The sequence below is a fragment of the Aquarana catesbeiana genome, linkage group LG05, assembly GCF_042186555.1.
Source record: "Aquarana catesbeiana isolate 2022-GZ linkage group LG05, ASM4218655v1, whole genome shotgun sequence".
Classification (NCBI taxonomy): Eukaryota; Metazoa; Chordata; class Amphibia; order Anura; family Ranidae; genus Aquarana; species Aquarana catesbeiana.
Genome location: NC_133328.1, coordinates 535,052,233 through 535,075,427, shown reverse-complemented (window position 1 = coordinate 535,075,427; position 23,195 = coordinate 535,052,233). Strand labels below are relative to the sequence as shown.

General features: G+C 42.1%; 1 protein-coding gene across 1 annotated transcript in view; it reads left to right on the top strand.

Annotated features, from left to right (window-relative positions):
* NCOA2 (nuclear receptor coactivator 2) overlaps positions 1–23,195 on the top strand; it is a gene marked incomplete in the record, with an annotated part of 371,591 nt that overhangs the window by 321,537 nt on the left and 26,859 nt on the right. The window contains 9 exon segments of the mRNA XM_073631781.1: positions 7,811–8,030; positions 9,824–10,036; positions 10,633–10,836; positions 11,251–11,380; positions 11,775–11,937; positions 13,714–13,983; positions 15,553–15,642; positions 16,368–16,833; positions 22,803–22,977. Coding sequence (XP_073487882.1) covers positions 7,811–8,030; positions 9,824–10,036; positions 10,633–10,836; positions 11,251–11,380; positions 11,775–11,937; positions 13,714–13,983; positions 15,553–15,642; positions 16,368–16,833; positions 22,803–22,977 — 1,931 coding nt within the window.

Sequence of the window (23,195 nt, the reverse complement as noted above, 5' to 3'; positions counted from 1 at the left end):
CGAATCTGGCCGACTTCTGTCGGACCAGCTGTCATACACACGGGCCAAATGTCAGTTGGTTTCTTTTGCACCAACCGATGCACCCCGATATTCCGGCCTGTGTGTACTAGGCTTTAGTTTTGTTCTCTATGAAGTATCTCTGTACTTTCTTTCTTTTAACCATCGTCTTCCTCTTTTTGTTCTCTGTACAGTTTTCCTACAGCAGGCATTGCAGAGATGTTCTGTTTCCCTCTAGAATGGATAGCCATTTCCTTAATGAGGCCAAACACTATCATCCACTAACTGAGCATCGTGTCTTGATGGGGACCATATTAGCTGCCTGGATCTTAATGGGTCTAGGGAGCTGACTTGCTTTTCAGGAGTTAAGGAAATTTAAAGTTCTAGTTTACATGATTCTAGCTTGTATCAGTGGAAATAATTCAGAAAATGATATCGTCCCAATACACCCAGCACATCCTGGGTTTGGGCTCATTCTTACTATATAAGACAGTCGGCAGTATATGTGGTTGTGTGTTTTCTGCCTTTTGGAAGAAACCTATTCCATGATTTTTAATGCAGAGCAACACACCCCAAAATGCAGAATGCAGTACTTTCATACAATGCAGTATGTGATGGGAAAAGATTGTTATAAGCAAGGTGAAAATCTTTGCATTTTGCCTGCTAGTAGAAATATGATTTTAGGACCAGTTCTTGCCACAGAAACACAATCCGAATGCGCTTCTTTGATGTATTTCGGCTGCGTTCGATTACAGTTCTATGCAGAAAAAATGCAGCATGTTCTACTTTTTTCTTTTTTTTTTTCTGCCACTTCCAAAGTGCCATCAGTGTCTTTCTGTTCTTGGGTAGTTGTGGCCCTCAGAAGACAGTGCGGCCTCCTTGAAAATGTGGTCCTCTCGGTTTGGCCTGCTGTTACATTTAAATGTGTCACTTTTGACTTTAGTTAAATGAAAAACAATTTTAGGTTAAAAAATAAAAAGTGCAAATAATCCATGTTAATAAAAATACCTTGTGTCAACCTTCTAATGGGGGAGCTTTAATAAACAGCACTGGTTCTTTCAGACGGTGTGTTCATATGAGAAAAACATGCAGGGGATGCCACATATCATTCTACAGACTATTACATGTAATGTGATATTAGGTTCAGCTTGAAGTTTTGGGACACAGTACATCAGTAGCAACTAGCAAGTGCATATAACCAGCACTAAGAGCAAAATGTATTTATTTTTTTTTCAGTTTTGGATAAGAGTACAGAAGGATTTGGGTCAGGTTTTTAGTGCTGTCTGTGCCCTCGTTAGGGGGATTCATCCTTTATTTGCCATGTTTACTGTTATAACTGAAAGTAAAGGAAATACCAAATTTTGAGTTGTCACCAGAGTTCTGTCGACGACCAGTGACTTCCTCACTATGGAGGAATTTCCTCCTACTTCCTGCTTGGCAAGAAGTGAAGGGAAATCTCTTCAATTGGACACAGAATGCAAAAATAAAATTGACATTGGACATATTATATATTCAGGGCTGGACAAATCCCAGCAGACAGGTTAATGCTCTTTAAGGCTGAACTCCTGGGATTGTTGAAAAAAAAAAAAAAACCCTTGCAGTGGGCAACCCCAGCGCTGCAATGGTTAAATGGCCAATATTTCTAGGGGTATCTGAAGAGGTATTATTTAGCCATACTCGCTGCTCTGGCCAGTTTAGTCTGTGGATCACCATGTACAATGCAGGGCATTATATGTGGAGGAGGTGGGTGTGTGACCATGGATAAGAGCACCTTAAAGAGACAACAGCAGTGGACCCAGTTGCATGGATGGAAGAAGCCTTCTGGAGCCAGGCCCCTAGTCTTAACATGCATTTAACCCTTGCAGTAGAGGCTCCCACAGAGCGGGTTTATTTCAAGTATGGAGTAAAGCGGATATATACAATTTTGGTTGTTAAATGGCTATTTATTCATAGAGAGCAATAGGTCAGACCTTAAAAAATGATAGTTGTATTTTGACTAACAATGTCAGAGAATTGGAATTCTGTGGCTTGGCTGTTTTCTGTGTGATATGCTATGAAATATCCGTCTTCCCTGATTTAGGTGTAGATAATGCCGTGTTGTTGTTCTCCTATCTGTCGTTCTGTTTAGCTGTGAGCTTTGCAGTAATTTTAAGCTGTTTTGTATGATTAAGCTGTAATGATGATTTCTCCTTATGTGACAAAAATAATGTTTGGGTGATATGGGGGCTGCAATGCCATCTGGACCACTTGGCTGTTTCTTTTGCATTTCATGCAGTCATTGTGGGCTTTGTGCGTCTGTTTAATTGAGAGACGTTACTTGGACTGGGCGGTCCAGATTACAGCTGGTTGTGTTTTAAAAAGACTTCTTGCTGTTTAGCAGGTTCACTGTTTATCCAAGGGCAGAGCCAAGAAAAGCTTACACAGAGGAGGCAGATTGCCACTGTTAACGCTTCCTGTACCGCCGCAGTAGTGCGCCATGCCTCCAGGCCCATGTCAGGATTAGATTTATGAATGGAAATGTGATGCTAGGTGTTTAAGTGAGTCAGAGTTATTCATGCTGCCTCTTCATCATACGGCTCTTGATTTGCTGGCCATGTCCCTTCTTCTCTTATTATGAGATCTGGGGCACATTAATTGTAATCGTTTGTCACCTCCGTGTGTCTTGTGGTTGAATACCTGTCCCTGGATGACCTAGATGCTGCACATCCCAATATTTTCTTCTCCTCCTCATCAGATGCCGTGTTCTCATGAAAAGCTGTGTGTGACTTGCTGACGTCAGTGCTTCAGATAGGTGCCATCTCCCTGGCACATCACAGCTAGGATAGAGAGATCTCTCTGCTTCCATCTAGTCTTCATCTCCGTGTGCCTCTGTACCATCGAAGGTTAACAATGTGCATAGTTTATTGTGTTTTATGTGATGCCCATGAAGTGTTAAAGCAGGGCCACAGGCAAATAACCCACTTATTGTGTTGCTTTAAAAATTGCAAAGCTGCACCAGATTTTGCACTCTCTGGCTTTAGTAAGGCTGGCCATACATCATACAATTTTTTCCTTTAGATTTACCAAAACCATATAATAGGAGGTCAAACCTAAACACTTTCAATTTGTATGCAATTAAGCAGGCCCTTGTACTACATAACTGAAGGTAAATCTAAAGGAAATTGAACAAGAAAATTGTATAATGTATGGCCAGCTTAACCCCCCCCCATACTGTCTGCTTGGACCAAAAATGTGGTGTTTGGGTGATTATATTTATGTGGCAGATGCGTTTTCCAGTGAGTTAGCTGCCTTTTAGGGTGTTGCAGGCCACTTTTATTTAACAGAACGGAATAGTTTACATAAATATCAGTTGCCCACGTAGGGGTTTCCTTCATTATCAACAACAGTCAACTAAAAATGCAGAGCCTGCCTCCCTTCTCAGGAGCCCTACTTCTCTTCTTACCTGTTCCTCTGATTGTATTGTTGAACTCTCCTGGTACTCTCGGTGCTCTCAGCCTTTAGTTGCAGCGCTCTGCTAAATGCCTACACCTGGCCTCTGGATAGGGGTTCTCCTGACACCCCGATAGGAGCCTACCTGACTCCTGAGACAAGAGCTGTCTCTTGACCCCTGGGTGAGACCTCCTGTCTCCAACATGGGAGCACTGAGCTATCCACAGTCTTGAGTATATAACGACCCTGCACACCTGTGTACTCACACAGGCTGTCCTGTAAGTCCTGGACACAGGATTTGAAGGTTCCACCCAAGAACCTTTAAAGCCTTCAAGCTCCAGGCCCCAAGATTTACTGAATTTAGAGGGCGCCAAAAATACAGCTTTCTCTGCTCAGAAACAATAGTCTAGATTAGAGAACCTCGAATGAAGCCTTAAGGTGAATCCTGTTCCATTTTCTCCTACATTTTCACAGTGGCGGGGCCTCGTGAGAACAGCACATACTGATATGAGTGTGCCTGGGTACTCCTGTGACTACATTCTCATCTTACTGTAATCCCTGTCATCAAGTCCTTAGGGGTGAAACGTGTCTGGAGAGTGTGGTGTGTTGGGTGAAAACAGAATGTATGCATTCACTTTGGCTTGGAATAAAACAATATGAAGAATTTAAAATGGTGTGTGACTCCCAATATTTTCTACGTCCTCATCCTAGTATGTATGTGCAGTGTGAGATCGAAGGCACTGCCGGTGTCAGCAGATTTGGAGTGAAATTTGGTGATTTCACTGCTCTAATGCTCGCTGTTGTCTTTGCTGGAGATTTTGACATTGGAACACAAAACTCTGCCTCTACCAAGATGGCCGCCTCAACACAGAAGCTGATTTACTAAAGCTGTTGACTATGCTTGCACAATAAATAGTGTGAATATTCACCTCAGTTGTCCAGTTATGTGCAGATTAAAGAAGTAAGCAGGGATTTGCTTTTCACATAATCAAAGTGAATCGTTCTCTAATTCTTTGGTAAATTAGCCGCATAGTACATGTCAGTAAGAGGGAAAGATCCGCTGCAGAGAGACCCCTGAATATACTGGAGACTATTTCTTTGTCCTCTGCATGCCTTTTTTTGGCACAGCTTTGAGTTCAGCTCCCCTGAGGCCTCATTCACACTAGCAGTGTCAAATCTGCATCTTAGAGGACCTTTCTAAAAGCATGTAAAGGCAAGTAATCATTTTTCAATCGTCATTCAGTCCCCGTTCACACCTGGGCGTTTTGGGATTGCAGCAGATTTACTGCGATTCTGCCCACGATCTCAAAATGCCCTACAATCTTAAAAGGTAGGTTCAGGCGCCACTACTTTCAATGCCACCTAAAACGTGGTGCGATTTTGCAGCGATTGTAGTAAAAAGGAATAGAAGCTTCTTTTGGGCGACAAACTTCACATGATGCAATTTGCCAGGATTGCCTGGCGATAAAGTGACAATTGTGGCAAAATCACAGCGTGTTTTAGATGCCATTGAAAATAATGGCATGTGAACATGCATTTTTAGGTTGCAGTGCACTTTGAGATCGTGTGCAGAGTCGCTGTGATCCCAAAACGCCCAGGTGTCAATGGGGCCTGAAACTCAGCATTTACCTGCATTCGGGTGATGTTAGTTTAGCTGTGTTTAGACCAAATAACATTCTGTGCATTCAGAATCTGTTTGGAACCTCCAAAGCATGTTACTGCGGCTTTACCTACTAAAGGCCCCCTGCATTCAGAGCTTATAACTGCACAGCATACATCCCAGCATTTCACCCAGGAGGGCACAGGAGCAGCATTCAGCCCCGTCCAGCTGCAGCCTGCAGGAGATTTTGAAAGGCTGCAGGAAGTGGGTTTGGACACTGTACCTACCGGGTTCACTAAAACACCGGGATGCAAATGGCATATATAAACATAAATGAATATGTGTGTGTATGTGTGTAAAATATATATATATATACATACATACATACATACATACATACATACATACATACAATATAATATATGGTTCTGTTAAGCAGATGGCAACATGGTACTAGCTTCCCTTAGGCCACCTATTTCTATGGCAGGGCAATCCACTCACACCCAAGTCTATTTAGGTTCACATCATATCACAAGATGGAAGAAAATTTAGAACGGAGACATGTCAATTTTGGGGGATCTGTTTACTCATTTATCCAGGTCTAGGTATAGCTCATAGTAAGTGGACTTGTTTGGAGACGTTTACAGGTTATCCAAGCTGACCAGAAGAAGCTACATGGATGAGCTGCGAAGGGTCTTCAACATTACAGAACAAGTCCACAAGCGCAACTAACTTCTACTCTGTCATCCAAGATGATCAAAATTGTAATACTCAGATCTGTTGCAACTGTCAAGACTGGTATTAGACTGACAACTGTATCTAATTGGAATATGAACCCCAATATTTAGTGCCGGTTCACACAGGGGCAGCCCAACTTGCAGAGCGACTTTGCAAGGCTATCTGCACATGACTTCAGAGCCAGCTTGCAAAATGACTTCTGTATAGAAGTCAATGCAAGTCGCCCTGAAGGCGTCCCAAGGTAGTACAGGAACTTTTTTCTAAGTCATAGCAACTTGAGTCGTTCCTATTAGAATGGTTCCATAGTACAGAACGGAGCGCAACTTGTCAGGTGACTAAGTCGCCTGACAAGTCGCCCCTGATGAACATTCAAAGATCTTGTACTTCTAACTAATATGTTTAACTTGCTGTCATTGCCACTTATTAGATAATTGGAAAGAGAAACTTTTGAAACAAGTTGCGTTTCTTCACAATACCAGACAAATAAACTGAACATGTGCTGAAAGTGTGCATTTTATTCTGTTGGGTAACAAATGCTATCAGTTTAACCCTGAGCCTTCTGCTGTCATGGATTACAAACCTAGCATAAGACTGCTGCATTTTACTGGTAATATAGTAATACAACAACATCCTCGCTTTGTATATCTCAGAGGAGCATAAAAAAGCTGCGACTTGCAGGAACACACAGGTAGCAGAAAATGGACAGTAACTGCCACCAGAGCTAGAATTGTGCATATAGAAGACATGGATGGTGTTTAGGTTTTTTACGATTTAAACTGATTTTTCAGTCTGTGGAATATTGTAAAACTTAAAGTACCTGTTAGCTGATATGGATTAAAGGGTCAGTTTAACTAAGACTGGTATTTCCGCTGTAAATTAATGTTGACTTTGTGTTTTTTTTTTTTTCTTTTTTTGTCCTGTTATTTACTTGACCTACCTCCTGTGCCTTCATAGGGTACTCTAGCCATGCATAAATAGATGTTGCCCTTTTGGTCAGCAGGCTTAAACAGAGAAATCAAATGGATTTCTTCATACACTACCGGATATTTTATTCTGAAAGCCACATCAACCGCAGCTGTCTAAATATCTGAACAGAGATTGCTTCAGATTGGATGCAGTCACTGTTCAGTCAACAATTTTCCATCCAGCTTCTTTGCTTTTTCAATGGCAGTTTGTCAAGCCAGGTGGTACAGAAAGGGCCACCCATGGCACACATTTCAGCCAATTCAGCAGGAAGCTTTTGAAATGTTAGCCCTTCTTTACTCTCCTACTGCACAGTTTGCTTTCAATGGGACAGCCTTCAACTTATTATGGGAGCCACTGCTGGGGTTCTTACATCCTAATCGCCGTGCGGAAGCTTTCGCAGGTGTGAATGCACCCTTTAAAATTGTGAAATATCCCAAAATTAAGGTAAAATTTCTCTGGTATATTTGTGTCCAGTAGGCAGTCCTGGGTTTGACGCTAAAATGTCTTTCACCATTAAATGTCCCACAGATGAAAGAAGCCACAAAGTGTGATCCAACTTGGTACTGTCCAAACCAAGCCCCAGTTCACACGGATGCGATTTGACAGGTCAAAATTGCATGACAAGTCGCACCCTATTGTTGGCAATGGAACTATTCAAGTAGGAGCGACTCTGACTTTGCGGTGCTGCACCGATTTGAAAAAGTAGTTCCTGCACTACTTTTGACAATTTAAGGTGCGACTTGCATAGACATCTGTGGATGAAGCCGCACAGATGTCAGCCAAGTTGCACTGAAATGCATCTTTGAAATTGTGCGATTTCAAATGAAGTCACACAATTTCAAACCCGCATTAAGTGAATGTAAAATGGCACTTTTAAAGGAACTGTTCCTTTAAATGATCTTGTGTGTATTGATTTAAAAAGCCATTATTCAACAAAGTATTCCGACATTATTATATGGAATTGTTCAGCAGCCTTAAGTGTAAAGACCTCATATTCCTACCCTAGAAACCTGTATGATTTGTTATATGTGAGACATTTTACAAGTAACATTTATTACACTTGCTTTTGTCTTTTTATAGCTTTTGTCCGGCAGTTCTGACTTGGACAACTTGGATGAGATTCTGGATGACTTGCAGAACAGCCAGATGAACCAGCTGAGTTATCCAGACACTCGGCCTGATGCCAACTCTGTTGATAAGCAAGCTATCATCAATGACCTGATGCAGATCGCTGGTGATAATGGCACAGCTCTACCTCCTGGAGTACAGCGGCAGAGAGTCCTCCGGATGCAGCAGACTAGTAAGTCACAGACCTTCATGTAAGGATTTCCTTTTCCTGATCACCTCTGCAACAATCAAAAGCTTGTTTTCTGTTTTGCTCTAAAGAAATTCTTCAGTATAAACAACCAGCGCCCCCTGCTGCATGCCCAGAGACCTGGATGGCAGCTGGGAAACTGCTGGCTGAGCACACGAGCTGTGTAATTGCACTTCTTTTGTTGATGTGTAAGGGTGGCCAAGGAAGAAGTCTGTTTGTCCACCTTTTATTAGTGTGCCACATGGAATTACAACTGCCTTTACTGTACTCTATATTTGGCACATATTCATCGCACTGCCTGAAGAACTACCAAGATTTTTAGAAAACCTCTGTGTGTGGTCACAAGGACTCATAACTTTCAGAAGTTCTCATTATTGCTCTGCAGTTAACTTTTTTTTTTTTTTATAGTCAGTGTATTCATAAGCCAAAATTCTTTATATGGGTTGCCAGTGTTGTGCTGTCCATTACAGCATAGATCATTCAGCAGGTATGGAAAAAAGATATTTTACCTAGGTCACAGGTCAGTGGCTGCAAGTACAAGACTTGGTTTGACCATCTTTAACTGCCATTGCTACTGTGATCTGTATCAATGTAATTACATCAGGTGATGGTTCACAGAATTCTCAAACGCATAGCGGCTGCTTTCTACTGCTGGGGCTGCAGACATAGATATTCTGCTGCCACATACATGAGGAATAAGTGAGTCAGCTTGGGGATCTTAATGTAAAAAGGGGAGCCTAAATCTAAATGGTGGGGCCCTAATACAAGATTATTATGGGGTCCCCTGGCTTTCATACTTATACCTAAAGGAGAACCTATCATGACAGCCTATATTTTCCATAACATATGAAGAGCAGACACCACACTGCACATGTTGTTTTTTTTAGATGATCCCTGATGTACAGAAGCCTGAATTTAGGATGCTCTGCCATTTGCCACCTTTCCACAGCTAGAGGAAAGGTTGAAACACTAGAGCTGATATAAATCACGTTAAAGATGTACACTCCCAGGATTTGGACCCTGGTATTTAATTAAAGTGGAAGTGGAGAAACGAACAATTGCAAGGCAGGATTTTCAATGCAGAAGGGACATGTTATGTCTCTTCTGCATTAAAGTTTTTTTACTTGCTGAGATGACTGGACTCCTGCTCACACGCGGGAGTAACGTCATTACAACCCGATCACTGGAAGTGAGCAGGGATTGATACCTGGAAGATGTCAGCGGCCGGCAGGGAACTCCAGGACATCACATTGCTAAAAAAGGAAAGTATAGGTCTGCTTTAATTTTTTTGGGTCCACAGATTACTACATATGACATTCATTCATTAGAAGCTGTGTGTTCTTGTGGTCTTATAAAAGCAGCATACAAAAATTGATGCCCCAATGCAGCATACACTTCTGGGGTGATTTTGCAGTTTTAGGCCCCTTTCACACTTATACGACTTGTCCTGCGACTTGGGACTGCAAAGTCGCATGACAAGTCATTCCCCATGATAACCATTCATATATGTGCGACTTAGTCGTGCCGACTTCAAAGTAGTCCCTGTATTACTTTGGTCTGACTTTCATGCGAGTTGAGGTCCATAGACCTCAAGTTTACACAGGCATTCTCTGAAATCGTATCCGCAAAATCGTGGGAAAATTGTGCGACTTTAAGTCGCAGCAGTGTGAAAGGGGCCTAATACTTTTGGTACTCATGTTTGGTTCTTCTGTTAAAACAAGACTGCCTACTTAACAGATAATGATGATCTAAGCTTTTTCCTGTTTTTGTTTGTGCAGTGTTCAGTAACCCTCGTGCAGCACAGCTACCACTTGGGAGAATATTACCAAACCAGAATGTACCACTAGAAATCAATTTACAGAACCAGACCACTGCAGGATCCTTCCAACCAATGAGGAATACCAGCCCATTCTCCACCATGCAGCCCTCTGGGATGATGAACAACCAATCCATGCTGGGAGGGCAGGGAGGTGTGCGCAGCGGTAGTCCTGGTAGGTTTCATTTCACCTGGTTGGTGGTAAACTTTGAAATGTGTACATATGAAGTCTTCTAATGTTAATCTGTCAGATAATCGGGCATTAGGTTTAAAGCTTGTTAGTCTGTCAAGTAGCACTGTTAGGGTGTTGGATTGTAGACGGGAATGATCATTTAAAAATGTGGATGGGGCCTGTCACTTGGAAATGTGGGCGGGGCCCGTCATTATTCGGGCCAGTCACTATTGGAAATGTTGGCAAAGCCTGTGACTATTGGAAATTGTAGGTAGGACCTGCCATTGTGGGGACATGTGTGCGGGTCCTGCACTGTGAGATATGTGGGTGGGGCCTGCCACTGTGGGCGGGGCTTGCTACTTTGGGGAAGTGTGCTCGGTGCCTGCCACTGTGGGGAATGTGGATATGAACATGACTGGCTCTCCAGTATTAGTATTGAGATATGCTTTAGTGTGATTCATAGAATGTTGGCTGCTAAAACAAAGTGATCAGGAACCTTTGTCTTCAGCCACTTTTAGTGTATGTTATTTCTGCTTTTTCCTGTACTTGCTCCTGTTGATAACCAATTTAATGAGATTTTAAAATATGCTGTCTTTCAGGAATGATGGGTGGTAATGCTCCTAGACCATCTTTACAATCAGAATGGGGATCACCGGCCTCAGGAGTCAGGGCAACCTGTCCAACCACAAGTATGAGCCGGCCCATGCAGGGCATGATTCGCAGCCCCACCTCCAATATGCCTATGAGACCCAATAGTCAGACATGTCCAAGGCCTATGATGCAATCGAATGTTATGAATATGGGTAAGCTGGATTAGGCTGTGCGATTTCTGTGGTTTACTAAACCTTATATAAATTTATAAGGCAAGGTTTTCGTTTTCTGTTTTTTTGTTTTTTTGTTTTTTTTTCTACTTAGTATGTTTATGATAGCCCAAGCAAACCAAATAAGTGGCTTTTTAGTTGATGCTTAATGCTGCTTGCGTACCACTATATTGACACTTGTTGAGTATTTATTGTGGCCTTACATGCCCTAGTTAATTTTAAATATTGTCTGCATGGAGACTTGTAGGCTGCGACTGCTTTTGGCAGTACAAACATGGTTTTTCTGCTCTGGTCTATTTGGCCTATTGATATGGGTTGTCTTATTAGAAATTGCCATGTATTGTTCTTTTCTGGATTGGAAGCTGTGTATTGTAACTGTCCACATTTACTTTTTAGGAGCTTCTGAGCTGGATATGAACATGACTGGAGGTCCATATACCCAGCAACAGGCACCTCCCAACCAAACAGCACCCTGGCCTGACAGTATTCTGTCTATTGATCAAGCCTCTTTCAACAATCAGAGCAGGTAAAGGATCTTAATTTGCTTCTGCCCTAGAGTGGTAGAATGTTGCCCTAAAGCTGGGTATACATGTTTGAACTGAATGGTCCTGCTGGAAAACCAGCATTCAATCAGCGCGTGCAGCCAATGGCTGTAGCACTGATCAGTGTATTCTGATGGGGAGAGGTGGGGAGTCCTCACTGTCAGAATATAATAGCGTAGCATGGAAAATCCCTGCATCCACATCACTTGTGTGAGTTTTTTTTTTTTTTTTCGCTGGTTGAATTTTAAAAAAATGTATGCGTGTATATCCTGCTTAAGTCATGAGCAGTATAAGGACTCAACAAGGCTTATAAGTCCTTTCTATGTATCTGTGTTTATTTTAATATTAATAGACTGTAATAAATTGTTGTTTTTCCAGACAACAGTTCGGTTCGCCTGAAGAGTTGCTTTGTCAGCCTCCTTCATCTGAATCTCCAACAGAAGAGGGAAATCTTCTGGATCAGCTGTACATGGCACTGAGAAATTTTGATGGCTTAGAGGAGCTTGACAGAGCACTTGGAATCCCAGAGCTAGTCAGTCAGGTATGTTTATTTTGTAGTGTGCCATTGAAATTTTTAACTATCCTTAAACCTTTCTGAGTTGGTGAAAAAAACAAAAAGCAACACACATGAAAAGGAGGTGAGCTTTAAAGAAACCAAATTATGAATACAGCTGCAAAATTCAGTCTTTTCAGTTAATTACCAGTTAGCAAAAATGCCTTCTTCACATGGGACGTATGATGCCACATGTGAGGGCCATGTATACCCGCATAGGGATGCATCCCTGTGTAGGCAATCCCATAGCTGTCAATTGGGACACAGCCGCTGCTCCCAATGTGTGACATCTGTGTGGGTGCATGACCCCAAACACACCCAGGGTGTAGTTCTCAGGGGAAGGGGGGCAGTAGTTCCCAGTGGTGAAACACTAGTGCCCAGGAAGTGGTAGGGGACAACTTTAAAACAAAGGGTGGGGGGAAATAGCCATGCCCAGCGGAGGAGGGGGAAGCAGTAATGCCCAGTGTAGAATGGGAAGGAGCAATAGTACCCAGTGGAGGTGAGGAGGCACAATAGTGCCCGGGTGGTTGTGGAGGAGCAGTAGTGCCCAGTGGGGGGATAACATTGCAGTCAGTGGACAACTTTCCATAGAATTGTATGTCCTGTACTGCTGCTTTTTATGCTACTGTTCCTGTCAGGACTATAGAGACTCTGTTGAGCAGGAGATCACTCCGCCGCAGTCACGTCATGCATAGAGCTGGAGACGGGTGCTGGAACTCCATTCCACTCCACTCCACTGCACTCCAGCACTCAGCTCTGGAACACAGACCTGATCCACAGGACTCTAGGATTGTTGGAAAATTCTGTGAGAGTCCCAAGGAAGCCTGGGCAGTTGAGGTGTTTGCTAGTACAGTAGCTGCCCAGTGAGTACATGAATAAAATGCCAACCGCCTCATTAATGTATCTTCAATGGCAGTAGCCTGGATTGTTATGTCCAGGACAGAGGACACAAGAGAAACCAAGTTTTTTTTTCCATCAGTCTGGGCAGACAGGTGACCAGAGATGGTGGGATTGTAAATCTGTATTCCTGTGAGTCACTAATAACTGCTATAGCTGTAACAATGTCCATACACAAAAAAAAAAAAAAAAAAAAAAAAGAATGAAATACATAGCAAAGGAGCTTATGCCACTGTATGGGGCAGGTGTGGTGCACATTCATGTGTGCAGGTATTCTGGAGCTTCCACTATTTGATTTTGCTCAGACCTCATTAATAAGTGCAATTCCTGTCTTGTTCTTGTTTCAGAAATATTGTTAGGCTACATTCAAACCAGCAATTTAGCCCTGGTGCAAATTGTAGTGGCAGAAATCGGATTCCTGCTGTAGCTCTTATTGGTTAGGTGCGTCCGCCAGCCCCGTTCACTATAATGGTAGGTCGCTGGAAGCCTGCAGCTATTTGCGGCTCTCTACACAGCCATCGATTACCTGCGGTGATCACTGGCTGTGCAGACAGCAGCGAATAGATGTGGCTGCCAGCGATCTACCATTATAGTGAACGGGGCTGGCAGCTGCACCTAGCCAATAAGAGCTGCAGCAGGAATCTGGTTCCTGCCACTACAATTCGTTCTGGCCTAGTCTGTGTGAATGCAGCCTGAGGCATAAATCACACAGGTTGTTATAATGTACCTATTTTTTTTTTTTTTTCTTCTCCACAATTCCCTTTACATTGGTATGTCAATAATCTATATTATATGGTGATAATGTTGTTTTTTCCTTAAACTGTCCTCTTTAAGTTATGAACACGTTATTCTCTTTTCTTTTCTCAGAGTCAGGCCATTGATCCAGATTCGTTTCTTAATCAAGATTCAAACCTAATGATGGATCAGAAAGCGCCTCTCTATAACCATGCATATGCAACCCAAGGGCAGATGCCTCAGAACAGCTATGCTCAGATGCCTGATCCAAATTTCCACCCTATGGGCCAGCGTCCAAACTACGGTATGCTGCGCATGCAGGCACGGCCTACAATGAGGCCCACTGGAATTGTGCAGAACCAGTTAAGGCTCCAGCTACAGCACCGGCTCCAGGCACAGCAGGTACACTTCTGTGATAACATCTTCACTATATGACATACTTTCACTGGTCAGTAAGAAACTGTGACAAGCACATTCATTTATGACTTAAAGCTGCTGGCAGTCTTATTCTGAATATTTCAGTATTGTAGCCTGGCAAAGTTAGTAGTTTACTTAAAATATATATCTGTAAAATTCTGTCAAAGCCTAACTGAAGCCTAAGGTTATATGCCATAGATGAATAGATGGATCGGGCAAAAATATTAGTAAATGTGGAAATGTCCTTTGATAATATTTTCACCTGCAAAAGCAGTAGATATACTTCACACCCCAGCAACACGCTGAAGAGAGGATTGCTGCTACCTGTGCACGAGCAACAGTCCAATATGCCCCCCACAGAGTCACAGCTAGATCTGTTCTATCAGCAAAGATTGTATTTCCTACTGATTGCCTTACTCTACCTGTGACTTGGCAGGAGCTTATCAATCTGCCGCTCACATGGATAGCAGGGGTCTTCTTGCAGCATGTCGCTGGGTTCTGAAGTGCATATGCTGCTGTTGCAAGTGGAAATTTTATCAAAGGGCAGTAAGGGCTCTTTTAGACAGGAGGTAATGCTTACTGCCCTCTAAAAAGTGAACTGCAGTGGATCGCTTCTCCAAGGGCGGTATATCAGCAATTGGTAGGCGTCTAGGAGGAGCCACTGAGGCCTGTTTTTTGTTTTTAATGGCTTGCAGTTGTGGCCACTGTGTTTTGGCACCCTGTTGCAGTGCGACCCCATTGATTTCAGTTGGTGAGGTGGTGCCCCTTGCCAAACTCTGCATGCAAAATTGCTGCGGCCGCTAAACAAAGTGCTGCAGCTTGTGTAAAGCCCTGTCAGGGTGTAATGTTAGAATTCCGGTGGGCAGTAAAACCATGGCTCAGCCCCCAATTTATACACCACTTCCCCATGTTCAAAAATGACAGTGTATACTATAGAACTCCTTTAAAGCAAATTTTAAAACCACTTTAAATTTTTTTTTTTTTTTTTTTAACTTTTTGTTTTCATCTTGTCTTTAAATCATTTTTTACTGTATGTATGCAGTCTTTATTTTACCAATAAACATTTAATGCATGAAAAGATTTCCAAAAGCAATATGGGTTAGCTAGTTGAAGCAATTACATTTTAGACTTGTCTCTCTGAAACTTTGTACAGTGCTCTCTGATAATTCATTTTGCACTGGCTGTAGAAGTTCTGTGTGCATTTTACCTTGGTGTATGATCTCTATGAATAGGCCTCATTGGTAGAGCAAGCAAGTCATAGGATACTAGAGCTCCACCTGCTGGCCAGATAAGACTATAATATTGACAGCCTAGATTTCACACAGGAAAAAAAAGTTTCATGTATTTTACGATTGATTATGATAAAGAAATCATGTATGTAACCACTAGACATTCACTATGAGTAAAAATGGACCTTGATACCTTCCTTTCTCCTCCTAAAAAGGTGTCCTGTTATGATGTGTTTTAAAGGGGCAAGTAACTTATCAAATCGTAGTCTTAGAAGCTGTTTTAGAACATAAATTCTAGAAACCTAACACTGTTTTTGTTTTTCAGAACCGGCAACCTATAATGAATCCTATGAATAATGTCTCTAGTATGAACATAGCAATGAGGCCTGGGGTACCAGCTCAGATGAGAGAACAGGTACACATTAGAAATTACAGTCACAAGGCCATATAGTAACTTTTTCTATAAAGTAAACGTTTGATTACTTGTTTAAAAAAAAAAAAAACTTTTGACAGTAAAATGGTTCTAGCATTTTTGGGTTAGCGTCTCTTGCCTGGACTAAGATGCTGGCTCAAAGAAGACACAAAAATGTAAAGCCCAGTGTGTGAACAATAGCCTTTATGCTCTCAGTTCTGTGTATAGAAGATGGAAATAAATATATATATATATATATATATATATATACACATATATACGAAGATCCTCCAAGGCTGCCCTCAACCAATCCTGGCTGTTGAGGCTGTATGCCTGTAAATGATTAAAAAGAACAGAAAGCTGCTGGTATAAGTTACATGTGAGCTTGTTTTATGGATCACTGCTAAAAACCCCTCTTAAGGGCGCCTTTCTGTTTTTTGTGTGCTTTGTGACATTGAATTTATTCATGTACACTTGCAAAGATACTAAGAATTCCGTTTTTAAAGTCAAATGTTTTTCCTGAGCTGCCTAGAAAAATTTCTAGAGGAAGTGTTTCATCATTTTTACAAAAGTAAAGTGTAATGTAGAGTTGTAATACCAGATATCCACCCCAGTGGTCAATCACTTTCTTCTATCTGTATTGTACTGTGCACTGCTCAGTAGCTTGTCTCTTATGAGTGACTTGCATTTCTCAACAGTGTATTTGCTAAAAACTTATTTGTTCACAGGGACCTATCAATGCACAGATGTTGGCCCAAAGGCAGAGGGAAATCCTGAGTCAGCATTTACGGCAAAGACAATTGCAACAGCAGCAGCAGCAGCAGCAGCAACAGCAGCAACAAGTGCAACACAGAGCCATGATGATGAGAGGACCTGGAATGCCCATGCCACCCAATATGGTGGCTTCTTCTGCCATGCCAGGATCTATAAGCAGCCCAAGGATTCCGCAAGCCAATGCACAGCAGTTCCCCTTCCCTTCAAACTACGGTACTGGAATTCCATCCCCACCACCTTTCACCAGCCCTTTCTCCCCAGTGCCCCCCAGCCCTGGGTCACAGTCGCTCTCTCACAGCTCTTTGCATGGCTCCCAGATGAATCTGGCTAACCAAGGGATCATGGGGAGTATGGGAGGACAGTATGGCCCTGTCATGAATCCCCAAATTCAGCACAATGCCTTCCAGTTTGCCAGCTCAGGTACCAACTTCCACTTTTAAGTGCAGGTCTTGCTTTAACCTCTTTAATGCCGCTAGGCCTGCAACCTATTGCAAAGCAGTACATTGCAGTCCACCCCCACTCTACTGATGGGGTGTCAGCAGTCTTCATAGGCTTGACGAGTTCTTGGAAGTGACTGGGTGGCAAACCTCAAACCAGTCTGTGCCGATTAGTACTTGAAAGTTTTTTTTCACTCTTGTATCTGCAAGAATTATTTGTCTGCTAAATTAAACAATATACCAGTGTTGACCCACAACATAGGAGGAGGTGGATGTAGTTGCTGGTTTAGTAGGGTAGATTTAAAGTGGAAAATGAAGTCCTGCTAGATCACTTCAGGCTGGCCGCTTTTGCAGGTATAGTGATGTAAAACATTAGAAATAAGTGTCTTCATCGGGAGAGTTCTTCATCGCCCATACTTATTTTCTTTAGAAATGGGTGCCTACACTGTGTAAAATCCAGTAATACACGGTCTCATCCGGCTCTGCACATGCTCAGTTGCTCTTAATTTTTGGGCACTGACAAATTTGTAGAGTCCGAGCTACTGACCGCCTTAAAGCGGAATTAAATCCTCCTATCCTTTACAGCCAAGGAAGCTGCTTCTGTTTGATCTGCCACTGTCATGGTGCTGCATATGTGATCACCTATGAAACCAGCTATTTGATGGTTTGACAGTTTGGTTGAGGAAACAAGCAAATGTGACAGTTAGCAATCCTGACACTCCAGAAATTTAACTTTTTTGAAACTGTTAAATCGATGGGTTTAGTTACGCTTTATGATTTACTGCTGCTCAGGAACTCTGGGCTTCACCAAAATGGCAGCCTCCAGCAACAAGAAGCAGGAGCAATGCTGGCACTTTTTTAAATGGCATGGCCTCCATGGAGGTTCTTTTTATAGTAGAGTTGGTGTAGGATCATCACGGCTTAAGGTTCCCTCTGACAACTGGATGGTGTCATATGACTCACGTCAGTCTCACAGGGGGAGATTTACTAAAACTGGAACACTCGGAATCTGGTGCAGCTGTGCATGGTAGCCAATTGGCTTCTAACTTCAGCTTGTTCATTTAAGCTTTGACAATAAACCCTGGAAGCTGATTGGTTTCAGTGCAGAGCTGCAACAGATTTTGCACCTTTCAGTTTTAGTAAATAACCCCCACTGTGCTCCTCCTTTACAGCATTAAAAGGTTGTGATGTTTTGACTGACCTCTTTTCACATTGCTCTCACAGTAGCAATGTGAAAAGTGTTACAACTTCCCAAAGTACAAAAAAAATTCCAACCTTGTCGTCCTTGGTTTAACCTTTTCAGTGCTGCTAGGCCTGCAACCTATTGCATTGCAAAGCAGTTCATTGCAGTCCACCCCCACTCTACTGATGGGGTATCAGCAATCTTCATAGGCTTGATATTCTTGGAAGTGACTGAGTGGCAAACAACAAACCAGTCTATGCTGATTAGTACTTGAGGGTCCCCTCTGATAGCCAGATATGTCATATGACTCTTGTCGGTCTCGCTGTGTTCCTTCATTATAACAATAAGGTTGTGTCATATTTTGGAGTCCCTCCTCTGTTCATATTGCTATCACAGCTGGTGCTTAAAATGTAAAACCGCCTCATATTTATACAGAATATGAAATAAGTCATTCCTAGGTTTGCTCAAGTGTATGTTGGAGTTGAAATGCAATACCAGCTTTCATCAGCAGATGACACTATATTTGTAACAATAAGCTATCTCTATCTGTGGGAAAAGGGAGCATCCAATGTGTTACTGTAAGGGGTAATCGCACATAGATGTTGATGACCTCTCCTATTTTCTTTGTTATAAGTTTATATTGCTGGTTCAAAATTTTACTAGTCTACTTTGTAGACAATGTTGAGCTTACCATTCCTGATCTCGTGAGCTTCTGAAATAGTTTTGGCTTGTATTGCAGCCTTTCTGGCTTTAGTACTTTGAGTCACTGATCCAAAACAAGTTTTCAGATCAGAACTTCTGACTACCCTTGTTCCAAATAATGATTCAAAATATTGGAGCCAGCAGATCAGCGTGACAACTAGCATCTTCAGAGTCCTGCCATGGCATCTTTTATTTTTCTCACATGACAGGATTTTGTGCTTCAGTTTTACATTATCAGTGGATGCTTTTGCATCTTTACGTTTTTGCATTTACAAGAGTGAAAACACCAATAAAAAAAAATCCAAACATCTCATTGTTCTCTTGATCCCTAGAAGTACAATGTGGTTGCTAAAAAAAACAAAAAAAAAAAAAAAACAAGATGGAATAATAAACTGCATGTGACTACTAACATGTCATTAACATCCATTGACTGACCTAATACATCTCCTTGACTTGTTTTAACCTGTAAATAGTGGGCCAGTACACTGAATTTGCCAAGCCTATAAACCCTAAACTAGCTGAAGTGCTTAACTCTGCTATAGCCGTGTTTCTGGTGTGGAGAATCTACCTGTTCCTTCATTGGATCACATGTTCCTTCATATCCATGCTCTTACATGTGACATACATGTACTCGCTTGGCCTGCTCTTGTGTGCTTCCTCTGCTGGTGTGAATGTCCTACTCATTGGTAGCCGAGTGTTCTTGTTCTCATTTGTAATGTTGTGCTGTGAAAGACATAATTGGGCAATACACATTGACATCTTCAGGTTTCCTTAGGCTGCCTTCACACTACAGTGTTTTGAATCGCGGGCAGATTTGCCGCGGATCTGTCCGTGATTTGACAGCACCAAGGTGTGAATGACAAAAGGCGGAACTCACATTCCAGATGCCCTTCATTTGAATGACACCACAAATTGTTTTAAGGGTCTGCTGCCTGATAAATCATGCTGCGGGACACATGTCGCCCAAAAGTAGCTCCTGAACTATGTTTGGGCGACATGCATCCCGCGATACGGGTTGCTGCGATTGCAGCACGTTTTCTCTCGCGGCAGACCCTCCCTGCGATTTGAGGTGTCATGCAAATAAATGGCAACTCGAATGCAAGTCCCGCGTTTTGTCATTCACACCTTGGCGCCGTCGAATCATCTGCAGATCCACGGCAAATCTGCCCATGATTCAAAACACTGTAGTGTGAATGCAGCCTTAGACTTATCAGGTTGTTCATAATTCATTACACACTTAATACATCTGTAACTCAGCCAAACAATGGCTATCTATTAAACCAGTGAAATGAAATGGAAGAGTGACTCATGGCAACTATCCGATTCCAGTGGCATTTTTAGCATGACTTACAGTACCTGCGCAAGTATTGAAGGAAAACTTGCAGATTCATTGTAAAGCAGTTAGATTGTAGGAGAGTTTGGTGTCCTCGACAGTAAAGTTCTCATATGATAAATATCCCAACTCGTCAGACAAAAGCTGGGTACACAGGGTTGGTTTTTTGTTCAGCCAACGGGCTAAACGAAAAATAAAAAAGAACTAAGATTCCTGCATCCACACAAGCGATGTGGATGCAGGAGGTTCCGCTGCTGGAACATTATGTGCTGACAGCGGGGGCTCCTTGCTGTCAGTAATACAATGATCAGCATTGTATCTGATTGGCTGCAAGCCACTGATCAAAGAAGGTTTTTCAGCAGTCCTGTTTGACAGAAGTCAATCTAACGATGGGCTTCTTTCTAAAAGGGAGGGCTGCACACGGATCGAAATTTGGCCAGCCCCTGCTGAACAAGCTGAATTTTGATCTTTGTAACCAACATAACCCTATCACAACCTGTCTTTGCTGTTTCCACAATAACACTTTTTGAAGGCACACAAGACTGCAATGGACTGCAGATGTGCCCTTTACAGTCAGAGGAATAACCAAGTATAACCTCTATCTGTGCTACTTTTTTATTCATTCATTTACTGTCTAAATTTATAATTAAGCTACTCATTCATAGTGGTCATGAATGATAGGAATTTATTTCCTCTCTGCTGATAAGTTCAAGTAGCTGGTGTATATGAGATAAAATGAATGTTCTCTTGACATCATTTTACCTGATAATAGAATAGATTTTAAACTAACCAGATACAGCTCGGCTTGTTCTTATTCTGCCAGTGGGATGAATGAGAGAAAAATCTATTTGACCATCCATGTTAAACAATGTGGATGGAGGAATCTCCACTGTAGCTATTGTAGTCAACAGTAGTGCTGCTGAACAGGGACTGCTTCAGAGAGGATGGGGTTCACCGTTCAGCCCATCATTTTTCTACTCTACTTTTAAATCGACTTTTGTGAAACTTGGTTGTGCTTGCAGGGTCACCCAAGGACAAAATATGAGCTATCCATGTCCAGCCTTAGATTTATCCAGCCAATATGTATATGCCATACATGACCACTGTGTGCACAGCTAATACAGGCTGAGTGCCATTGGTAGTGGGCCGTATTGACATCTTTGCAAGAATTGTCCTTGCACTATATCCATCAGTTCATGAAGTTTTATTCAGTGTGCTACCGGTAGAGGGGTGGCATGTTCATGGGGGGGGGGGGGGGGGGGTCATATTAATTTGGTAGGAAAGTGTGTATAAGTTTCTGTACATGTACAATACATTTATTAATTTCAAATGCACGCATTCCGGTTTTGAACAATGACTTGTCTTATTGCTGCAATTCTTTAAAACCTCACCAAAGTGGAAGGTGTATCAGTACAAGTCAATGTCCCTGTGTGAGCAGATCTTTACCTACTGAATCTTAACAGTACATTTTAATGTAGAAGAGATAGCTGTTATCAGTTTAAGTGGTTTTGTTACTCTTGTAATAAATACCTTAAATTTACACAAAAAATATAACCTCAATAATTTTAGTGGCTGTAATGTTTACTTTTCTTTTTTTAAATAACAAACATGTTATACTTACCTGCTCCGCACAGAGCAGCCCTGATCCTCCTCCTCTTCTCGGGTCCCCGGTGCTCCTGGCTCCTCTTGTCGTGTGTACCACCATAAGAAACTGCTTGCTATGGTGGCACACCTGCAGGCTCAATCTCAAGCCACACTGCCTGCGTCCATAGACACAGTTCGGTTTGGCCCTGCCACTCCTTCATCGCAGGATTTGACAGGCATCAATGGCTCCAGCTGCCTTAGCAAAGCCTGTGATAGTAGGGTGAGCCACTATAGACGTGCACAGCGCTGGATTGACTGAGAGCTCAGCTAAGTATAAAGGAGGGTGAGTGGATGCTGTTACTACCTAAACATTGTTTTATCTTAATGCCAGGAATGCATTAAGGCAAAAAAACATTTAGGCTTTAGAACCACTTTAAATTGTTCATCTTTGTAGCAGTATATTTGCTGCATCAGGACAGGCCCACCTTAATATCACTGATTCAGAAGAGCTTTCGGTGCTGGGGTTTAACACATTTGACTTAAAGGCCCATTCACACCATATGTATTGGGCTGTTCTGGCCAGCCTTGCCCAATCAGTCCAAATGAATAGAAAAGGCAAGTTTAGTTTACACCAACGCTCTGTGTTGGCATGCGCTGAAAAGAAAGACGTGATGCATTATTATGTCGCTCAGCATGTTGTAACGCACACTATACCACATCACAATGCACAACAGTTAATAAAGATTATTGAAATGTTCCATAATGACATTTAAATAAAGTTGAGGACAAACAAAGTAAACCATGCAGACCAAAAAATTAAGTATTTCCTGCTACTTGAAATAATTTTATTACTACTGGTACGCTGGGATTATACCTATCTCAGCAGTAGCTTTCATTCTGTAACCAGCAGTATCAAGTGTAGTGGAAGTTTAGAATATCTTTTAGTTCTCTACAGAAATAAGCTCTTGATAGTCTCACTCTGGAATTGCATTGATACATCTTTCGACTTGCAGGTTCTGCTGTGCTTCTAGCTTTGTTTTCGTGTGGCTGCTTAGTGGTTGCTTTTACAATATATTTAATATGAATTCCTATGTGATATATTGCATGCATATTGAAGTGTGTTCCATGTCTAAACTAATGTGTCCTTTAGGAATGAGTCAGCAGTCAGACCCTGGATTCACTGGGGCAACAACCCCTCAAAGTCCAATCATGTCACCCAGAATGGCTCATTCACAAAGTCCCATGATGCAGCAGTCACAGGCTACTCCTGCCTACCAGTCAGCAGACATGAATGGTTGGACACAGTCAAGTAATGGTGGGAACAGGTAATACATTGCCACCTATAATTGCCACATGGGTAAAAGTTATTGTTTTGTCAGGATTGCATGCAAACCTTTGTGTGTGAAATTAGATATTTTTTTGTGAAACTATTTCCTCTATAAAAGGAGAATTAGATAGCAAGCCTAATGATCTACACACTGGGGAAGTGATATTTAATTATTGTATATCTTGTTCAAAAAAACAGTGGTGGAACTACCAGGGT